Source organism: Balaenoptera physalus, assembly GCF_965194825.1.
Source record: "Balaenoptera physalus genome assembly, chromosome: 7".
Lineage (NCBI taxonomy): Eukaryota > Metazoa > Chordata > Mammalia > Artiodactyla > Balaenopteridae > Balaenoptera > Balaenoptera physalus.
In genome coordinates, this window is record NC_138886.1 from 2,442,598 (window position 1) to 2,463,972 (window position 21,375).

Consider the following 21,375-nt stretch of genomic DNA (forward strand, 5'->3'; position numbering starts at 1 on the left):
CACTTAGACCGTTCAGATAGCTCCAGACATGACAGGGGAGGAAATAAAACCAGCTGTTTTATCTCAGAGGACCTGGCGGGTGGCAGGAGGCCCGCCCTGCCTGGATGGACAGGACAGCTTGTGAGCCCAGCGCCGAGACTTGGGACACTAAGCATCGCTGGGCAGGTGGGACGCTGGTTTGTCCCCAGGACACAGGGGGGCATCTCCCCCAGCCCCGCAGGTCCTGTGAACGCCCCGGGTCCTGTCATGTGCCTTCAGCACCAGGGACAGCAGCGGCCTCTGGGGAGCGCCCACTCGAGGGCTTCTGCAAGCCAGGTGCAGACGGGGTCTCGTGGGACCTCGTACAGCCAGGGGGCAGGTGGTCCCCCCAGACAACCACACAGGCCACTACACCCACATGCCCTCGCCTGACCCAAGGACACCCAGCTTCCAAAGGGCTTGGGGAGTCAGGCGGCGCCCATCTCACTCAGCTTGCTGGCAATGCGGGAGGCCAGCCAGCTGCTCAGGCGGGCTCTAGAGTGGCTAAGCAGAGCCCTCCGGCCCCCTGAGCCCACTTCCCTGGAAGGTTCAGGGGCAGAGCTGCCTACCGTAAGGCTGCCCAGGGCGGGGGCAGACCTGGGCTCACAGACCCACAGCTGACTCTCCAGAGTGAGATTCCTGGTAACTGTGGGGACCGAAACCCACCTTCAGACCCTTGAGGGGCAAAATGAGAAACCCGTTCTTAGAAGCAGCATCTGGGGCTGTGAGCCGACTGCCGGCATCTCGGCATGTCTCCCGGCAGAGAGCGGGAAGGGCCCCTTTGAGAGCCCTCGTGGGGAGCTGTGTCCTACCCTTTTGTTTCTCCACCACCAGCTGGTGGCTCCCACGCTGAGGGAAAAGGCTGAAATCTGCTTTCAGAGAAATTGCCCCCATTTCTTTGGTGAAGGCAAATGGCATCAAAAGCCTCCATAGTTGGCAACTGGCATCGTGACCGCCCCCAGGAGTCTGGGGGTGCGAAAGGCCTGTGGTCCACGCCACCAGGTCCCCGTCTCCCGTCCTGGCCTGGCAGGAACCCTCCCTCCCCCGTACAGCAGCTGCGGGCAGCACGCGGAGCTGCAGCAAACGAACATCGGAGACGTGATTAGCCGACGCCCGTCGGAAATAAACATCCTCGCGCAGGAAAGACGCACGGCTGGCTAAGGGCAGAGGGATGCAGGCTGCCTGAGACCAGCACCGAGTCACTATCTAAGGCTCCCTGGGCAGGAAGGACTCGGGGTCCTGCACGCCCTCCGGAGGAGAATTCCAGAGCAACATGTCCGGGGAGGTGGGGTGGCAGCGGTGTCACATCCCTGTCTCCCTAGGACATTTCATAGGAAAGAAGGGACCTGGACGACTGGCGCAGGGGATGAACCCCGTGGGGGCCGGGAAGGACTGGGTGCGGCTGCCCCGCGGTGGCTCAGGCGGTGGGGTCTGCGCAGAGGCTTTAAAGGTGGGGCGGGGCAGGACAGCGGGGGCGGGGCAGCGGGGCGGGGCGGGGCAGCGAGGCGGGGCAGCGGGGCGGGGCGGGGCAGCGAGGCGGGGCGGGCAGCGGGGGCTCACCATGGGCTGCTGCACCTCCACCTTGATGATGTCCTCATAAATGTCATCCCCTTCATCCTCGCACGGGACGCAGTCGTAGATGTCCTCCCCCACGTCATGCTCACTGCACAGGAGGGAAGCGGGGGAGAGGGGTGGGGCCTGAAGCCACGTCCACGAGGGGGCCCCCCCGGAGGGCAGAGGCAGTTGGGGCCACCGCGAGGCCCTCCCTCCCGGCCTCAGTGTCCTGGTCCAAGGACAGGGCACCTGCTTCCCGTGGTTTCTGGTAGTTTAACCCAGGCAGCCTGGGAGTGCCTTGTGCTCTGCCTGCCGCCCTTCTGGAAGGTTCCACCATGACAGAGCCCACCTACCCCAGGCCTTTAGTAAAAGCAGGGACACACGCTGGGGCCCGGGGGCGAGATGCTGCCTTAACGGGAATCTTTGCAGAGCTGATGGACAGGCATGGCCAGCTCTGGGGACCAAATGCCCTCTCCCCGGGCCCACACCTGGGACCTGGAGCCCCGAGCGCTCTCGCCTCAGCCCAAGGTCTCCCCAGTCCCAGCAGTCGAAGTGTGAAGGTCAAAGTGCAGAGCTCACAGGCACGGGGACATTTTCCCCACCAGTCAGCAAGGAAGCAGAGCAGAGAGGAACGAGGAGTGTGCGATGCGCCTTCCCAAAGGAGCAGGGAAGCTACCGCTTAACTTACGATTCAATAAACCTTTGTTTCAGCTCATGATCTTGCCAACAAGTGATCCCCTCTGATCTGCAAGACTCCAGTCAAGGGACACCTCCTCCAAGAGGCCTTCTGGGATCCCCCGCCCAGTCTGCCATCCGGGACTCTCCATCTGGAGCTCTTGTACCAAGGGCATCCCTCTCACTGCACCTCCAATTATTTTATAAGTGCCTGTGGATAAGCCTGTCTCTTCCCCAGACGAAACCCAACTTCTCAATCCCTTCTGATCCCCACTCCTGATACAAAGTAGGTGCTCAGCAAATATATCACCGAATGAGCCAACAGCAAGTGAGCCAACCCGACTTGCCCATCAGTTCCCACAGGCCCCCGGCCCCCAGGGGTCACTCTGGCCTGGGGATCGGGGACAGGAGCCACCCTGGGCCCAGGGCAGCCAGCTCTTCAGCCTGCCGTGGGGTCCGTCCTCGGGGCAGGCTGTGCTCAGAGGCCAGCTCTCCCGGGAGGCCCACGCCAGCCCCGAGTGCCTCTCTGTGTGAGGGCACATCCCCTAGCCCGGCTCAAAGGAGGCCTGGCAAAGTTCTCTTCCGAAAGGCGTCAGCATGAGGTGGACCACTTCCCCTTCCCACCGCAGAGTCCGGGAGCGGGGAGGGGAGGGAGGCGAGAGCAGAAACGATACCCAGCGGCTCTTACGAGTGGGTTTCTGGCCCCGTCCCAAACCTAGCTTCTGAATATTAGCTGTCATTCTAGAGGCTGGGGCGGGGGAGACAGATCGCCACAAACCTACTGGAGAGAACGTGTCGTATTTCAAGGAAGGTCACGGCAGCCAGTCTCCCCAGAGCCCTGGACACCTCCCCCGTGGGGCCGAGCTGCAATGGGACAGTGGGTAGATGCATCAGACTTCCCTCTGTGGGGGGGATTCCAGGGACGGGGTGAACCAGTGTCCACCTTGATGAGACCCCCGCAGGTAGCTGATGAGCAAGGGCGGGAGAGGAAGCTGCTTTGGGGGTATGTCACTTGCTGTTTCACCACCACTCCAGGTGTGACGAAGCAAAAGTTGGCCTGAGGACAAAGCCGCATCACACGGGGCTAGGCCAGCTAACGGACCCCCGTAACTGTGACAGGAACAGTCACCCACCCACCGACGAGGGATGGCAACGCACGTGCGGGCACTCGAAAAACACGTATGCTTTTCAACTTCACACACCCGTGGAGATGGAGAGCACTGAGGCCCTTTCACAGATTAGAAAACCACACACTGAGGCTCCACAGCGGCTACCGGGAGCTGTGGGGTGATCTCGGCCCCAGCCCGTCCTTCCTCCCCTCTCCCGCCCGCCCTCCACTGCGAGACGAGTGTCTGGACGTCGGCAGTGCCGAGAACTGGGGCGCAAATCAGCACCCAGATGGTGACAGGGCTCCCAGCTCCCGTCAGAACCAATGAGAAGGCGGAGAGGGGGTTCTGTCCCCCAAGGTGGGCCTTGGGAACGGTCACTCGTGTTGACACAAATCACCCCCGCCTCTCCAGAGGAGCGGAAACAGTTCCCGCAGCCCTGCCCACCAGATTACTGGGGGTCCAGGCAAGTACCTGCAGGGGTTCTTTCCGAAGGATGCCAGACACCCTGGATTTTTGTCGTGCAGCCAAGCGAGGCTGGTGACAAAGGCACTGTCGAGAATTCTGACAGCGTGGAACAGAGGGGAGACAGGGAGGCCCCCGGGCTGCTCAGTGAGACACCTCGAAGGCAGATCAGCCCGCTCATACCGTCTGAAGACAGTCATCGGCTTTGCTCTGATGGGCCGGTGGAAGGAAGTGGGGTGGATGGGGGGACCTTGACAGTTAAATATTCTACGAGCCGATGAAATGAATAAAGTCACTGAACGTCAGCCTGGAAAGGGTCCTCGAGGCCCTCAGGTGCAGGGACAGCGATCTGCCAGCCCAGGAGCCCCCTTTCTCATCCCACATTAGGGGGAACATCCTAACTGACCCCAGGACTCTATCCCATCCAGCTCAGAATCGTTTTCAGCAAAGACCCGCATGCAGCCCCCACCATCAGTCAACCGGAATCAGGGCTCGAGATGCAACTGAGCCCATAGCTCTCTGTCGTGCGGATAGGGAAGCCGGGGTGCACAGGTGGGGAACTGGCCACATGGTCTTTCGGAAGCCGCGTTCCTGCTCTGCTATCTCCTGGTTGGTGGACCGGTCAGAATGCGTTCATTGGCTGACGACCAGATGGCGTGGGCACTGAGGGTTCTTCAGAGAAATAGAACCGGCGATCTGTCGATCTTAGGGTGATGCAGGCACCCGCCCCATTAGGACCCCAAGCAAGAGCTGCGCTTGACAGAGAGGACAGTGAAGGCTGGAGAGGTCAGAAGCTTCCCAGACAGGTGGGACTTGAAAGACGCTTGGACACCAGTGTGGACTGTGGGGTGCTATGGAAGGTGCCGAAGGGCAGAGTCCCTTCTCTGCCACCCTCTTCCCTGGCACCATCCGCATATCTAGGCATGCACCGACGTCTACATGCACCTACTGTGTCTACAGAGCACCTACTGCGTTTCGAGCATGGGGCGGAATACCTTAACATAGGCTTCTCATTTGGGGGATAGGATTTATGTAGATCAAGATGTACCCTTAGCTCTACCATTTTGACAAGGGGACGCCCCTGATCGACCCCTTCCCCTCCCCTAGTAACCCGCCTCTGACTGTTCTTCACCAGAGATTCCCTTCGTCTGTTCTAGAACGTCGCATCAACTGCATCGTCTGTCACGTTCACATCTGTGTCTGGCTTCCCCTCCTCAACATCATGTCCCTGAGATCCAGGCTGTTGCCTCATCAGCAATTCATTCCTTTTTATTGCTGAGTCCTAATCCCACAATTTGACATCCATTCTCCTTTTGATGAACATTTGGGTTGCTTCCAAGTTCTGGTTATTGTAAATAAAAGCTGCTATGAGCATTTGCCGTTTTTTGTTTGTTTTTTGTTTTGTGGACATGTGCTCTCATTTCCTTTGGAAATGAAATTCCATGAGGAGTGGAAGTGTTGGATCAAACGGAAGGTGTGTGTGTTTATCTTCATCAATAACTGCCAAGCATTGTTCCAAAGTGGCTGCAGCGTTCACTCCACCACCAGCAGTGTACACGAGTTACAGTTGTTGCGGTTCTCTCCAGCTCTGGCGGGTTCCAGCCTTTTTAATTTTAGCCATTAGAGCAGGTATGTAGTGAGAGAGAATTGCGGTTTTATTTTGCATTCCTGCAAAGATTAATGATGTTTACATTTTTTCTGTGTACTCATGGACATTTGTGTATCTTCCTATGAGAAAGGCTTGCTCAAGACTTTTGTCCATTTCTAAAAATTGGTTGCCTTATTCTTGTTGAATTCTAGGAGTTCCTTATATACGATGGATACAAGTACTTTGTCAGGTAAGTTTTTTGAACTTTTTTTCCCAGTCTCTGGTGTGGCTACTCGTTTTCTTAATGGTGTCTTTTGATAAACGTTCATTTTTCATTTTAATGAAGCTTAATTTATTGACTTTTTCTTCTGTGGTGTCCTGACTCTATCCTGTGTTGCACCTACAAAATCTTTGTGCCTTGTGTAAGAAATCTCTGCTTTCTTCCAGGTTGCAAAGGACTTTCTCCTGTATCTTCTTCTAAGACCTATATGGTTTCAGTGTTTATGTTTAGGTCTCTGATCCATCTCAAATGGATTTTTGTGTATGGTGTGAGGTAAGGATCGAAGTTCATTTACTCATCCCCACATGGATATCCAGGTGTTTCAGAACAATTTGTTGAAAACCTTCTTTTCTCCATTGGATTGCTTGGATCTCTTTGACAAAAACCAATTGACTATATATGTGTGGGTCTGTTCTAGAATGCTCTATTCTAGCCCATCAATACATTCAGCTATCTTTATGCCAATACCACTCTGTCTCGATTAATTTAGTTTTATAGAAAGTCTTGAAATCAGGCAGTGTAAATCCTCTAGCTTTGTTCGTTTATAGGACTGTTTAGACTATCCTAAAGTCCTTTGTATTTCCATATCAACTTTACAATCACCTTGTCGATTTAAAAAATATGTCTGTTGGAATTATAATAGGAACTGTAGTGAATCTACAGTTTAATCTGGGGGAAAATCGACATCTTAACAGTATCATCTTCCAATCCACGAACATAGTATACACTTTCATTTATTTAGGGCTTTAATTTCTCTCAGCAACATTTTGTAGTTTTATCATAGAGCTTTTAGAATTTAGGAAGCTTGGGACTACTGTTTCTTTCAATTTTTTTTTTTTTCTGCCTTATTCTCTCTTTCTTCTCCTTCTGGGATTCCAATTATACCTGTTAGACCACTTGATATTGTCCCACATGTCTGAGGCTCTGTTCATATTTTTCAATCTCCTTTTCTCTCTGTAATTAAGAGTGTATAACTTCCATCGAACTATTGAATATTTTCAAGTTCAATGACTCTTTCCTCTGCCACCTGCAGTCTTCTATTAAACTGATCCAGTGACTGTTCATTTGTTTTCATGCTTTTTGGTTCTAAAATTTCAATTTGGCCCTTTTTTTATAGTTTCTATTTCTCTACTGAGGCTCCTCATCTGTTCATTGATTTGGTGCATATTTTCCTCGAAGCCCCGACCATATTTATAAAAGCTGCTAATTGTGACTTCTAAGTCATCTCAAGGTTGGTTCCCCTCGACACTGTTTTTTTCTTGAATATGATTCACTTGTTCCTGTTTCTTTGTAAATTTGATGATTTTTTTCATTGGACGCTGGACGTTATGAGTGATTCATTACAGAGATTCGGATCCTATTATTTCTTCTGAAGACTAATACTTGTTCTGACAGTTAACTCGGTTGGTTGTACTTAAACTTCAAACTCTATCTTCCCTGCAGTGGGCAGCAGCTGAAATGGCTGCTAAATCCAGTTTCCAGCTGCGACATTTTTTGCTGGAAACCTTAGGGTCTCTCCTGTGTGTGTGAGGTTTAATGGTCAACCCAGGATTTAGGTGGATTCTATGAGCAGATTTGAGCCTGTGGGTCCCTCCCTTCCAGCATTCCCTGCCTAACTTTCTGGCTGGTCTACCACCCCCAATTTCTTTCCTCTGGCACCTAAAGCCAGTGGATTGGGGATGCCCTCATACAAAAGTCTATAAGCGCTCGATCCCATCCACAGTGAGCAGCTCTTGAAGAAACAGTAGGTTCCTCCGGCTAACAGTAAGATGATACAGTCCCTCTCTCCTTCCCCCCGTACTCACAGAAGGAACAGGACCACAAGACTGAGACACTGGGAATACACCCCTGGTGGTTCCCCCAACAAATGTCCACCACCATGATCTCAGCTGCTCTTCTTTCTCAGAATCAATAAAGACAAGGAACAGTCATTCATGCAGGATCAATTTTCACCACATTCATCTCTTCTAATTGACACAGGGCACTGAGGTTAAAAATAGGCAGCCAGAAACACCAGAGAGAGAGAGCTGTGCTCTGGCATCTGAACTTGGGACAGAAAAATCTCAAAAATGCAGACCCAATCACTTCTCTCCATTCTGCAAAATGTCTGTTACCCAGAGCCTGTTGAAAACTTGTGGGGGAGGGAGCGATAAATTGGGAGTTTGGGATTAACAGATACACACTACTATATATAAAATAGATAACCAACTAGCACCTACTGTATGGCACAGGGAACTATACTCAATATTGTAATAACCTATAAAGGAAAAGAATCTGAAAAATAGATATAGATGTATGTATAACTGAATCACTCTGCTATACACCTGAAACTAACACAATGTTGTCAATCAACTATACTTCAATTAAAAAAAAAAAAAACAAACAAACTTGAGTAGTGAATGGTCAGCTTCCTGCCTGTAATGTCCTAACTTTACCGCTGTCTACAGGGCCTCGTTATAGAACCACGAGGGCACTCATAATCCTACTCTCTACATTTACAATACTTTTTAATTGTGAAAATACTCCCCAACTATTATTTAATTCAGGTCAATGAACACTAAGATATACAGGTTCATGTATATTACACAAAATTATAAAACAGTAGCATTAAAATTTCAGCTTGTGCATGTTCCACATTATGGGAGAAGGGGAAATAAAAGAAAAAGCAAAGAAGTGGGTTTTTTAAAAAAATGAAAACAAAGTCATAAAAGTAAAGTTAAACATATTTGTTCAGCTCAGCAATTAAGATGAAAAGACTGTCAGATTTGATTGGTCTAATCGATACTTATCCTAAGACCAATTCTGTGCCGGTAGGTAACTTGTGGAATCTGGGGGGACACAGAGATGACAGAGGCACCAATGGACTCTGTCCAGGTGGGGAGACAGACAGGGCAGCAGTTATGGCTGAGATGCAGACCCTTCTAAACTGGAGGAGTGTCATTTGTGTGGGGTGACAAGCTCTGGTTCCCAGTAGCTCTGTCCCTTCGGCGAACATCGCATGGAAATTCCACTGAGTTACCCAAACTCTTAGCTAAGGCATCGCCTCCAAGTGTGAGTCTCCTGAACAGGGCAGGGGATAGATTACAGGTCTTAGGCATCTGCTAAAGCAGATGAGTTAATGCTGTGACCAGCTGTGCCCAGTGCATCTGACGGCCGTGGCTGTTGGATGGAGGAAAAGGAAATGACAGGTGTGGGCTCAGGAGTGGGGGTGGGGTGCAAAGTGAGGTCCCCCCAGTGTCTGAAGTGTCCTGGAGTGCAGGGCGGTGACCTGGAGGTGGATCCAATGGTGTAAGGATCCTGGTCTGTTTCCTCCCTGCAACACGAGCTCAATGACCACCCAGCTCTGCCCTGGCCCTCAGAACCGGAGCCAGCCCCCAGCAGCCCCGGCACACCATCCCACGGCAGAGAGGCAAGGAGTCTGTACCCCCATCTGGGCCTGGTGCACTCACCCCAACCCCCAGCCCAACCTCCCACAGTCCTTGAAAAGGACCCCAAGGCCCTGAAAAAACCCGAAAGAGCCTCTGAGTAACCCCAGCGGGAGTCCCTCGTGGCAGGTCGTCTCAGCTACACCCTGGTTCTTTTCCCATCATCACTCGGACCAACAGAACCGTGTCTTGGGGTTTCAAGTTATCAGAGGCTGGGTTTCATGGAGAAACTGCATGTCCCCGCCGTGCTGGAGCCATCTGTGCACGTAACCGTGCTCGGTCAATGCTGGACCGCAGGGCTGGTGGGTCCCCTTCTCCTTCAGCTCAGGCCAGGGGCTCTCGTGGTGGGAACTTGACTCTCCCGAAACTGACTCCCGTGGGGGGAAGCAGTCAGGCGAGTCCGAGACGGATTCTCAGCCCTGCCAGCGTCTGGCTCTGCAACTCTGGGCAGGAGAACCTAAGCCTCAGTTTCCCCATCTGCAAACTGAGAATAAGGCCAACCCCCCAGTAGGGTGGTTGGAAGGACCAGCCTCAATGGAGATGACCAGCAGAGGCCCAGCATACAGTAGGTGCTCAATAAGTGACCGTGGCCCATCACCCCATGGGTGAGAGGGGAGGGTCAATGCAACAATACTTAGCTCAGGGGTCCATGCTTGATAAACAGACACCGGCAGCATTAAATACCTCGGATGTTCTGAAACGCATCAGACTAGACAGTTGGGAGCTGGGTGTCAGCACTGATTTGTCCTTGGAAGGTTTCAGAGATTGCCCTTCTCTGTCCAGTTGTCCAGGAGAGAGCGGAGGACGATGTGAGCGGGGGAGGCCGGGGCCACGGTGGGGACGTGGATGCCCGCTCGCGGATGAGCCTCCCAGCCAAGCCCACGCCACCGCGAGACCTCGGCTCTCCCTTCAGCTGGACGCCACGTGGATGCCACGGCCTCCCCAGCCCCAGGCCCACGTTCCGGGACAGGGACCTCCCTGCCGGCCTCCTCTCCCCTCACCCTTTCACTCCCGCTGCTTTCCGGCAGCAGCTGCGCTGACAGATGCTAAATCCCGGAAATTATCCTGATCCTCACAATGGCCTGAGATCCTCCAGGAGGGCCGAGCGCGGCCTGCTGCCCTCCGGAGACGGCAGAAAGCTCCCCTCCCGCCGAGACCCCACGGCCCGCCCCCCGCCCCAGAAGCCTCGCCTGCCTGTCCCAATTTTGGTACAGAAAGTCAGCTGCTCAGAAGAGCCCCCCGCCGCCTATGGAAAATCAGAGAAAAGCCAACAAACTCTCCACTTTCTGCCTCTGGCGAGCCTGTATGTTTATGATGGACATAAAATATCGCTACTGACAGATGCGATATGCATTCTGGCCTCAGGCTGTCTGATGCTGGGAAGCAGGATCCCAAATCACCGTTAAACTGTTACTAGGAAACCAAACCTGACATCTCCCGACCTCCGTCCACACCAGGCAGTGGGGGCGGCAGGGCGAGGGGGCTTCAGAGGGCCCGGAGAAGCCAGCTGTCAGCTGGACGGGCTGCACGTGGGGACAGACAGACAGACAGACAGACAGATAAGGCGCTGCTAACACTAGGGAGGTCGGCCTCACGTGTCCTCAGCGGACCCTCCCCCCCAACAGTCGAGGGAGGGGCTGCTCTCCCTACAGATGGGGAAAGCAGGGCCCAGAGACGGCAAGATGGTCCCCCAAGGTTGTACAGCCATTTAGGGGCACGCCTGGACAAAGATGTGGCTACCAGATTCCCAGAGGGGGCCCGGCTCGCCCGGCAGTGTGCTTCGTGCCATAACTCACTCTTCTCCAGGGACTCTTTCTAAGCAGTAGAAGACTCTTCCCAACAGCCAGACTCAGTCACAAGGATGAGGCCCAGGGGACTGTCCTAGCCAAGCAGCAGCTGGCTCGGGGTTTCAATCCCTCCTTTGTCATGTAAAATGTGCTGTGTGACCGCAGGCAAATCACTTACCCACGCTGAGCCTTAATTTCCCCAACTACAAAATGAGGGCAGGGCCACCCACGTTGCAGGGTCCAGAAGGCTGAGGTAACAGGGCAAAACTCAGGCACCGGGCCTGGCACTCAGGGGAACCCACTGAATGGTACCTGGAACCGTGCTTGGATCCTTAATATAAGAATAGCAGATGTCCAGGGCCTTGCCATGGTGCGCAGGGCCCAGCTCAAGTTACCTGCCTTTTCTGTGCTCTGTTCCCTTCAGGTCATCCCTTCAGGATGACCCTCGTGGGGAGCTTTCCTCTGGGGCGTGGGGGACAAATGCAGGAAGACAATGACAACACAGTGACAAAGATAATCCTGGTGGACTTTTTAATCTTCTGGGGAAGGGGCACCTCATTCAGCTTCTTGGAGGAGGTGACCTCTGGGCTGGGTTATATAAGAGGAATAAGGGTTTGGCAACCAATACAGCAGATATTATGTACATGACAGGGTTTTTTTTAATAGTTAAATCCAACGTGTTATGCTTATTCATTTTTTAAAGGAATATTTCTTAAGTGCCACTGTGTGTCAAATCTGTGTTGAACACATGGGAAATAATGTAAAAAGGGCCTAGTCTTTTTCCTCATGGGGTCCTGGAAGTTAGTATCAGGAGAGTGATTTGGTCTAGAGGCCTTTATTAGACAGACTTTTGGCCACAGCCCAGCTGGTCCCTGCTTTCTTCTTGAAAACAGTAAAATGAATGTGTACATCCTTCCACACTGGCCTCCCCACCCTACAGAGACTGTTAAATCAGACCCCAGAATCGCTGTGACAGCCTTGTCCTGAAAGGACCCGGGGTTAACTAGGTATTAAAAATAAAAATTCATGTTAAGTCTGTGTCGTATCTGCTGGCCTGCATAATTTAAATATTTAGCCAGGGCAGAGTGGCAACGGGGCATCTGCTCTGCATTCGTTCAGAAGGGCCCCTGTGCTCTCTCTAGCACAGAGAATGAACAAGCTTCTTTCCTGAAGTGCTGCAGGTCAGGGTTTCAAGGTCAATGAAGCCCTGGGCCCCCACAGCAGCCAGGACCCTGCAAAACTGCACAGGCCCAGGTACCAAGGGGCCGAGATGTCCCTGGAGGGCAGGGCAGGGAGCCTCAGAGCCGCGGGGCACAGAGCCTGAGGCTGTCAGTTGCACCGGCCTCCGTAACCAGAAGAGGGAGGAGTTACGAGCCTGTTTAACGCTCAGGGTGAGGATGGGCTGCCCTCTGGCCAACCGACAGTCCTGCAGCCAGCTCTGGGAGGGCGGGGGAGCATCAGGCACCTTGTCTACGCCACAGGGGCAGGACAGCCACTGGGCTGCACACACACGGTGACTTTGGGGGTGGCACGGCCAGCCCTCAGGTCCTGAGTAACAGACACAGCTGAGACCCAGACTCTCCCAGCACCCCAGCCCAAAATAAGGCAGTGGCCGGCCTGGTGGGGGCGGGGGCAGGTTTCCTAAGTCACATTTTGGCAAATCCTATGCACCTTCCATCCCCTTCCACCAACACCTCCTCCAGGAAGCCCTCCAGGTGTCCTGGCCTGTCGAGGTCTGATCCCAGTGGACACTGCCTGGATAGCTCCTGTGGGGCTTAGAAGAGCTGTAAGAATGAGAACTGCAGGGCCCAGGTCACCGCAGGGCCCTACCAGACAGCCCTGGGGCGGAGAGGGCGGTCAGGCAGGTGGCCTTCTGAGTCAGACCTGCTTCAAATCCCCTCTGCCCCTCAGCCACAGGGCTCAGTGTGGGGACAGACCCCCGTGTGCTCCGTGGACGCTGGATTCATTCCCTGCATCCGGCCGGTCCCAAAGCCGGGCCGGGCCTCCCAGACTTCACGAGAGGATGGAGAGCCCCTCAACAGGGAGGCACTCAGCTGGTGCTCGCTAAGTGCACACTGTACAAATGGAGGCCTGAACGGCCAGAGGGGAGGCAGCTGGGCCGGCAGACTGGGTGGGCCTGTCCAGCAAGGACCATGGGAGGGCCGAGGCCTGCCTGTGCCTGGCTGTCACCACCTCAGCAGCCCGGAGCCGGGGCGCCCCGTCCGGGGGAGCAGGCTGCAGAGCAGGGGGGAGACCTCCGCAGCGCCCAGGGCCCAGGGGACCCCGCCCGTCCCTGTCCAGCCAGGCCCTCCACCAGCCGGAGGAGGGCGGCCACCGACACCGCCACTTTGGGGGGCTTTACTGTCAACCCCCTTTGGGCCATGGTGGGGTCTGTGCTCTGCACGAAGCGGGGTCTGTGGTTTGTTTTTAATGGGGCTGGTTCTGTGTCGTCTGCTTTCAAACTTGTCCCCTTGGAGAAGCAATCCCTTGGGAGAAACATGAGATGCCCCCAAACCCAGCGACCCATCCAGGCCTCGCACTGGGGTGTCCCCCACACGTGCAGGTCTCCTGCTCGACACTTAACTCTCACGCAAGGCGGCGTGAACGTAAGGGAACTTTCTTTGCGGCTGGGAGCGGCGGGTGGGCAAGGTCACCGGCTGGGGTGGGCACAGGCTCTCCCTCGTCGGGCAGAGCGACAGTTGCTCATCCCCTGCAGTAGGGGGCCAGCAGGAGGGTCGTGGCCTCTGCCCTCCCAGCAAGCAGCCCCCCCGACCTGTGCACTCCCACCTCACTCCCCAGGGACCAGGAAGACCAGCTCCAAGAAGACGCCCAAAGCCCCTTGAAAGCGGCCTCAACTCGGGGAAACTCCTACATTTTACGCATCTTAAAAAATTACCCCAACGATGCTAACACGACACCGTTAAAGCTGCGAAGTCATCTTATGATGTAATGAAGCACGCAGCTGTACGTTTACGGATGAAGTATACTCCCTGCCGTGTCATGATCACACTCGTTGAAGCCTGAAAATCACTTCAATTCCGAGGAAAGCGAAACCCGTGTCAAGGAGCAGCCTGCTGGATCGTGAAACCATGGCTCCCTCAAGCTCGAAGCGCTCCACGTGGCATCTGGGCTGGTGCTTTCACTCCGGAGACGGGGGCAGTGAGCCCCGAGGAGGATCGAATGGGCCCACCACGAGAGCCACGTGCGGCCGAGACGGACGCGCCCCTGCTGTTCCTCGGCCCGCGTGATGCTCCCTTTCCAGCCGGCAAGGAAAACTTTGAGGCACCCCCTCCACGCCGGGCGCCCCCCAGCGCTGAAGCCCAGCCAGCTGGGGGGTCTCTGCAGGCCTTCTGATGCAGGCCGTGCCTTCCCTGGCATGAGGAGGGTGGTCCTCCCAGCGCATCCCAGGGTGCTTCGATAATTCCGATTTCTTGCCAACGCCTTGCGGTGTCTCAAACCTGCCGCGCCTCTGCGGGGGCAGGCCTTGGCAAGGCTGCTCCTTCCACTGGGACGCCAGCCCTGCCCTTCAGCCGCTTCCCACTTGGGCTCCAGGACTCAGGGGTCACCTCTTCTGAGAAGCCTTCCCTGATTTCTGAGCTGGCATTCACCCAGCCCCACTCTGGACTCCTGTGGTGAACTGTCTCATGAGCGTCGTTTTTCTGTGTGCAGATCTGACTCCCAGCCCTGCGTGGGGGGCTCCCCCAGTGCAGATGCCTAAACCCTGGCCCACCCAGGAGTCGGGCAGGTATGAGGAAGTAGGGGGGCAGCTCCGGGTTCCCGGGAGCACCTGGAAGGAAGCAGGGGGTAGCGGGAGGGACGAGCCATCAGGCAAATGCAAGGTACTGATCGTCAGGGCAGTTTAAAAACAGGCCTCTCATTTGGGGCTCAGCTTGCTTGATGAAGCGCTTTTTAAGTGGCACTATTTTGCGTTAATTTTTTCAACCAGCTGCTCTATTATCTGATTATACATTATTCAAGGATCTCAAAAGTGAGCGTAGAGTGCTAGAGAACATAATCTTCGTTCAGCATCATCCATTCAAACGCAGGGGGCTCTGCGCTGGCCCCCGGAACGCTGTTCTGGATCCGAGACCCGGGCTGCCCACATGGGGCCACTAAGCCAAACGTGGCCAGTGGACTGACCCGACTCACATTCTGCAAGAGACTGTCAGCTACTTCATTAACGATCTGTTATGTTAATGATTACGTGTTGAACTAGATGATACACTGGGTTCAGTAAAAATACATTCTTAAAATTCATTTCACCTGTTTCTTTTTTCTCTTTCTGGTGCAGCTACTAGAAAATTAACAATCGCACAGGCGGCTCATGTTTGATTTCTCCTGGACCGCGCTGCCATGGCCATTTGGAAACCGGAGACAAAGGCCACATCCTTGGTAGACCGGGAGGATGGGAACCGCCTCCCCTGCCTGGGCGCTCAGGGTGTGCCCGCTGGGCGCTGTGCTACCGCAGTGTAGCTGAGGACCGACACCGCGTGTTACGCACAGGGGAGCCGGGGCGCAGAGACTGGGTAACCCGCCAAAGCCCACGTGGTAGGACACGCCAGAGCCGAGGCTCCGGGTCTGCCCAGAGACGCCCTTGGCTGCTTTGGGAACAAGGCAGAGGCTCCTGCACGGCCCGGTCAGTGCTCCTGCTTTAGGCGGGTGGAAGGGGGCTCTCAGTGTAGAGCAGCATCCCGTGGGCTGAGGCTGCAGGGCCCTCCATGACCCGCCGGGGTGACACTGGGGGGCTGTGAAGACACGCCCGGTAGGAACGGCGCCTCTAGCGAGGATCCTGAGGGGCCCACGCGGGAGAGCCGCGTCTCTCCCCCAGCGACGCCCACGCTCACCCCTCGCACCCCAGCACGCTCCCCACTCCCGCTGCCCCGACCGCGCTTTAAATTTCCAGAAAGTGCACGGGAACCAGCTGGCAGCTGAACAAACACATGACTGATGGGCTGACTGAACGGAGGCGTCCTTGGGGCCATGCACCGCTGGCGGTCCCCCACTGGTGCCCAGACCCCCCACCACGCTCGCCTTTCCCCAAACAGCTGCGGAGCGTCTGAGGTCTAGGAGACCAGGAGGGGCCCCTTAGAAACACAAGGTGATCATCCTTTCTGACACCTGGCCAGAGCCCAAAGGAAAGAATTAGCCAGTTCTGCTGGAAACGTCACTCCCTGGCTCCCTGGCGCTGCCTGGCATCAGATCCAGGCCAGTGCCCCGTTCCCTGCCCCGGGGAGGCCAGGGAAGAAATGACATTTCTGTTTGTGTCTTGTAAATTGCCATAATGGATAAATATGAATCCCAAGTCCGCAGAGACAGGATGCTAGGAAATCTTGATTTTCAGTAAAAGGAGAAGGGGGAAAAAAAGCATGAAAAATTTATTAACCTGGAGCCTCTGGGACCAAACCGCAACTTCAAGACTCAAATTCATTCCCCTCCCCTATTAATGCATGATTTACGTTTGCAATAACTGCAGTCATAAGGAACTCATTGGATTAAGGAAGCTCACGCTTAATGTCATGGAATAATATTATTGAACTGTGTGCAAAGCCACACATCCCCCAGACTGGCTTCTCCATGCGAGAGGAATTCCATCCTGTGAGAGGTCAGACACATGCAGAATAGACCGAGAAACGGGAAAATGGGCGCCCGGGGTCGCTGGCCATACTCACCGCCCAGGAATCCTCCAAACTGAACGTGAAAGAGCCATTGGGACAGGCTAAGCGGGGGGCCTGGCTGGTACAGAGGAAGCTGCACAAGGGCGGCGTGGGCCCCATCATCCTGGAACCCTCAGCCTCTGCTGACCCCTCATGCATGTCTCGGGAGGGCAGAGACCCCCAGCCTCAGCTTGGGGGTGACTTGGGAGAAATGGCAGATCAGGGCCCGACACTCAGCACCGGGCAAGGGGCACCCCGGACCCTGGGGGCGGGGGGCACTGACTTTGCATGGTGGGGAGGTGAGGGCACAGGCTCGGGGTAGAAGGGCAGCTCTGCCGCCCCCTCGCTGAGTGACAGGGGCCAATAGCTTCCCTCCCGAGGCCTCAGTTTCCTTATCTGTAAAGCGGGGGCCCCTCTAGAACACACCTCACAAGGAGACCGTGGGGTGGAGTGCGGGAGAGAAGGAGGTGAAGTCCAGCAGTGCACCCCTGCCACCCCCAACATTATCGCTTGGGATGCGCTGTTAGGCCGCGGGCACGGGGTGCCAGCTGCTGGGGGCTGGCGGGGGGGGGGTGACATGAAGATGCAGGGACTGACCTCGGGAACCTTCCGGTCTATCACAGTGCACCCCACAAACACCCCAAAGGCCAGGCAGGGGTGTGGGTGCTCTGTGATGCGTGGGGCGTGAGTGGGGATGCTGGCTGGGCGGGCGGATGGACGGAGGGTGGTGAGAGGCTTCCCAAAGCGGGGGGCACTTAGGCCCGGACTCGGCAGACAGGGAGAGGCTCTCCAAGGCGGAAAATGCGGGGAAGGGCGGGCGGGAAGCAGTTCCAGCGCGGAGCTCAGCCAGCCAGGGGGCTGCAGACGGGCGGGGACCCCTGGGGGCCTCCCTCCAGCCGTGCCTCTCTGAGCCTCGGTTTCCTCACCCCTTACGGGGGGTGGGGGAAGGTGGGCAGCCCCTCATTCAGCCCCGCACCTCGGGAGGCCCCGTGGGGTGGAGTGCACCCTTCTCGAAATTTTCCAAGTCCTCCTCTGATTCCTGGGACCGGGCAGTAGCATCCAGATAGGGAGCCCCAGGCCCTGGTCGTGACTCGTGTGGACCCGGGGCCCCACTTGCCCCCCAGGGTGCTCTCCACCCTCGGACCCACGTGGGGTCGACCAGGTGTCCCGAGGATCGCCACCATTCACACCGGGGCCAGCCCAGTTTCCGGAAGATGGGCTGGTGGCAGCTATGCCCACTGGCCAGTGAGTGTTTCACTCACAGATCACATAATGTTGGGCCGCCAGCTTGCTGCCCACATGCTGATTTCTCAATGACTCAAATTATTTAAGTGGATAGAGGTCCTGCAGAGGATATTCGCCCAGGCCCCACACCCTAGAGGCAGCCTGGACGGGGGCGTGGGACAAGCTGGGGGCTTTGACACAGCACGTGCGCAGCAAATCCCGGCTCTTACTCTGATTATGATTGCTATTCTCAGTCTGTGCTGTTAAGATGAAGGAGAGAGAGGCCACGAGTCTTCCCAGAAGGAACAGCCGTTTATCCGGGAACAAAGACAGGAAAGAGGCCCCCGGGGGCAGGAATCCGGGGAAGAGGGTCGTCCACATGGCCTGAGGGCAGTGGGCCGGCCACGTCAGGAGCCACGTGGGACCACCCCACGGCCTGGGCAAGCCCGTCACCTCCCGGGCCTCGGTCCCCCTCCTGCAGGATGGGGCGGCCCTGCCAGCTCCACCCCGCTGCCCCTTCTCCGAGCAGCAGGCCACATGACCCCACCCCCGACCACAGCTGACCGCGCGCAGAACACAACCATCTCTTCTGGAAGAGTCGCCGCCCAGGGCTTCCTGCCAGCCCCTGGGGGGCTCCAGGACCAAAAGGTGAAACGGCCGGGGAGAGGCAGCTGGACCCAGGCTGCATGAGATGGTGCAAGAAATCCTCGGAGAGAGGAAGCGGGGGGACCCGGGGCAGGCAAAGACGGGGCCTTGGGAGAAGGGGAGACGCCCCAGTGGCTTCAGGTGGCCTGGCCTTGGCCCAGCCCCAGCCCGCGTCAGGCCACGAGACAGCCCGGAATCACCAACTGCCTTTGCCTGTAACCTGTGCTCCAGGGGCCCCAGCTTCTGGAAACGCCAGCTCTCTCCCATCCCCAGCACAGTCTCCAAGGGCCGAGCTAGGACACCTCCCCAGCCCCACTGCAGCTTCAATAGAGAAGCCCGGCAAAAACCAGCCCTCCTGACGCCCGAGTCTGGGGAGGAGGGCCGCAGCCACGTCACCAGCAGGCACGCTGGGAGCCTCCTAGAATGCGGGCCGGAGAACCTTGCATCCTTCCGGCAGGGGAGCCACACGACCACCACCCCCGTGGGGACGGCCCGGGCAGACGGCCGAGACCAGTGCCCGTCGAGGGGCCCGTGTGAAGCCCAGCTCCCCCCACTCCTCCCTCCTGGCTCCTTACTCTGCAAGTTCCTCCAGGCTTCGGTAGACGTCGTCGTCATTCTCCGCGGTCTCCTCCGAGGGGAAGGGCCTGTGGGAGAGGAGACGTCAGGGTAGTGAGCAGGTCTCGGTGGCACCGCCGACCTGGCGGGGCCCCTAGCTTGTGGTCCGCCACGGGCCCCCTGGAGCGAGCGCAGGAGCAGGCGGGCTTCTGTCCGCTCCCTCGTGGAAGGAAACGGGGTGCACGTTACGCGGCTGTGTGATGCAGGACCACCCAGATGGAGGTGCCAAGAGTGAGGACCCCACGCCCAGCTCAGCCCCGGACACCGGAAGTCGGTCCCTCTGTCCAGGCCCCGGCATCCCTGCTGGCAAACGAGGGAACCGGGTCAGGGACAGCAGGAAGCTTCCGTCCGTGCGACTATCCTGCTTCCACACGCCAGGGGGACCCCAGACACGGGGATGTGGGCTCCCCTGGGCATCCTCGGTGGGGAACACGGGAACCTGTCTTTAGGAGACAGAGAGGGTGGGCCATGAGCCCCAAACTTAGCTGGACTTGAGACCCTTATTTTCCATGAAAATCTCCCATTTCTGTATTGGGGGGATGCCCAGGATCCCCGCAAACCCTGTCACCCCGAAGACGCGTCTGGGAGGAGTAAGAGAAGGGCCCAGGTGTCAGAAAGCTTCCCGGCCGGTGTGAGGAGGGCGGCACGGCAGGGTCGTCACCTGCAGACAGGCGTCTACCTGGGCAGCTCAGACTCCGTGGGAGGGGAACTCACGGGGAGGAAAGGGGGCTCCCTGGGAACGCGGGGTCTCGGGCCGCACCTGTCACTACTGCAAAATGAACCTGGGCCTGACTCCTGGGAAAAGGGGCGGAGCCAGACCACGCTGCCCAGGTGCTGGGGGCCGGCCAGTACAGGTGAGGAGCGTTAGGGCGTGAGATGCAGGTGACACAGAGCCCTGGGCGCAGCCAGGCTCACGGGAAGGAATGCAGGCGCGGCACCAGCCCCAGCACCGCCTGCACGTGGCACGCGCTCTCGGGGAGGGCGGGTGAGCCCGCTGGCTCTGTCACCCCCCACTGGGATCTGATCTGGAGACTGATATGAGATCCCAGTTCACAAACTGGAGGAAAGGGGCAGGTCTGCAAACGAACAGCGCATTCTGGGTAAAGAAGCGATTGGGGTGGAAATGGGAAGGGCACACTGTCGGTACCATACCCACACCTGGCCCCCCCCATGCCCACCACCAGCACAGGGAGCCCATGCAGCATCCCTTCAAGGAAATGGGCTTCCGACACACTCTCCGGGGCTCCTCAGGGTCCCCTGCACACCCACGTGCGAGCGCCCACTCCTGCCTCTCCCGCAGGGACCTGCAGACGAGGTGCATGGCCCCGACTAGGTTGAACCAGCCCACGCCGGGCACAGAGGCCAGCCTCCAGCAGGACGGGGCCAGAGGGGGGTGAATGCTGCCAGGAGGAGGGGGCTGCCAGCTCGTTCAAAAGCAATGGGCCCAAATTAACCACCTTCATGAAGACGAAAACGTCCCTTTGGTTGAAACGACCATCTCCCCATCTCCCAGGGAACGTGTTCTGGTAGGAAGTCTGTTACTAACGATCTCACAGGAGACCCGGCTGGCGGCCTCCTTGCTGGGGGTCAGGCTGACGTGCTCAGCAGGGCAGTCCAGTGGGGATGGACACCTGGACCCTGCAGCTTCCACTACCAAGGCTCGGGGCCTGTGCTCCATGGGGTGGGGGCCTGGGGAGCCCACTGAGCCAGCAGCTGGAGGCCTGGGTCCTGCCCAGCTCTGTCACAGAGTTGCATGGCCCTGGGTCTGAGGTCCCAAGGCAGACCCACCAGACCAGGGGTCCCCATCACCTGCTGCTTCATGGCAGTAGCTCGTGGCATGGCCCAGCTTGACCTCTCTGTGGTGGGCTCCCCCTCCTCCCTGTGGCTCTCCCCCCAATTCCTCCCATCACCATGACAACGGCATCCCCCACTGGGCATCATGTGGCAAGAAGGAAGGAGAACAGATGTGTGTCTTCAGGTCACAGGGAAAGCTGCAGGCCATCAGGACGCCCTGGCCCTCAGCAGACGAGGGACCCTCATGACCCAGCCATGCTTCCAGCCAGGCAATCACTCCCACGATACAGGAGAACTGGAAGCTGACCCAGATCCCACGTGGTTCACGGGGTGCTGGAACCGAGCTCTGGTTTCTTAAAAGTCAGTTGAACGTCAGTCACCCCGACTGCCGAAGGTTCCGGCCGCCACCCTACTGATCACAGGAAATCTCAGGCCAGGCTGAGATGTGACTGCAGGACCCAGAGGTGGAGCGTTCCCCCCAAACCACTCCCTGACCAGCTTTCCACCAGCTTGACCACTCTCTCAGCCTGGGTCCACTTCTGCCT

The 21,375-nt window shown here is 56.8% G+C and overlaps 1 protein-coding gene across 10 annotated transcripts in view; it reads right to left on the reverse strand.

Moving 5' to 3' along the window:
- VAV2 (vav guanine nucleotide exchange factor 2) overlaps window positions 1-21,375 on the reverse strand; it is a 183,469-nt gene that overhangs the window by 43,086 nt on the left and 119,008 nt on the right. For all 10 annotated transcript variants that reach the window (XR_014265976.1, XM_082470355.1, XM_082470352.1 and 7 more), the window contains 2 exons: window positions 18,997-19,065; window positions 1,579-1,681 (listed from right to left, as the gene is read on the reverse strand). Coding sequence is in view for 9 of the 10 variants with exons in the window: in XM_082470355.1 (XP_082326481.1) it covers window positions 1,579-1,681; window positions 18,997-19,065 (172 nt within the window). In the remaining variant the exon portion in view is untranslated. The remainder of the gene's footprint in view (window positions 1-1,578; window positions 1,682-18,996; window positions 19,066-21,375) is intronic.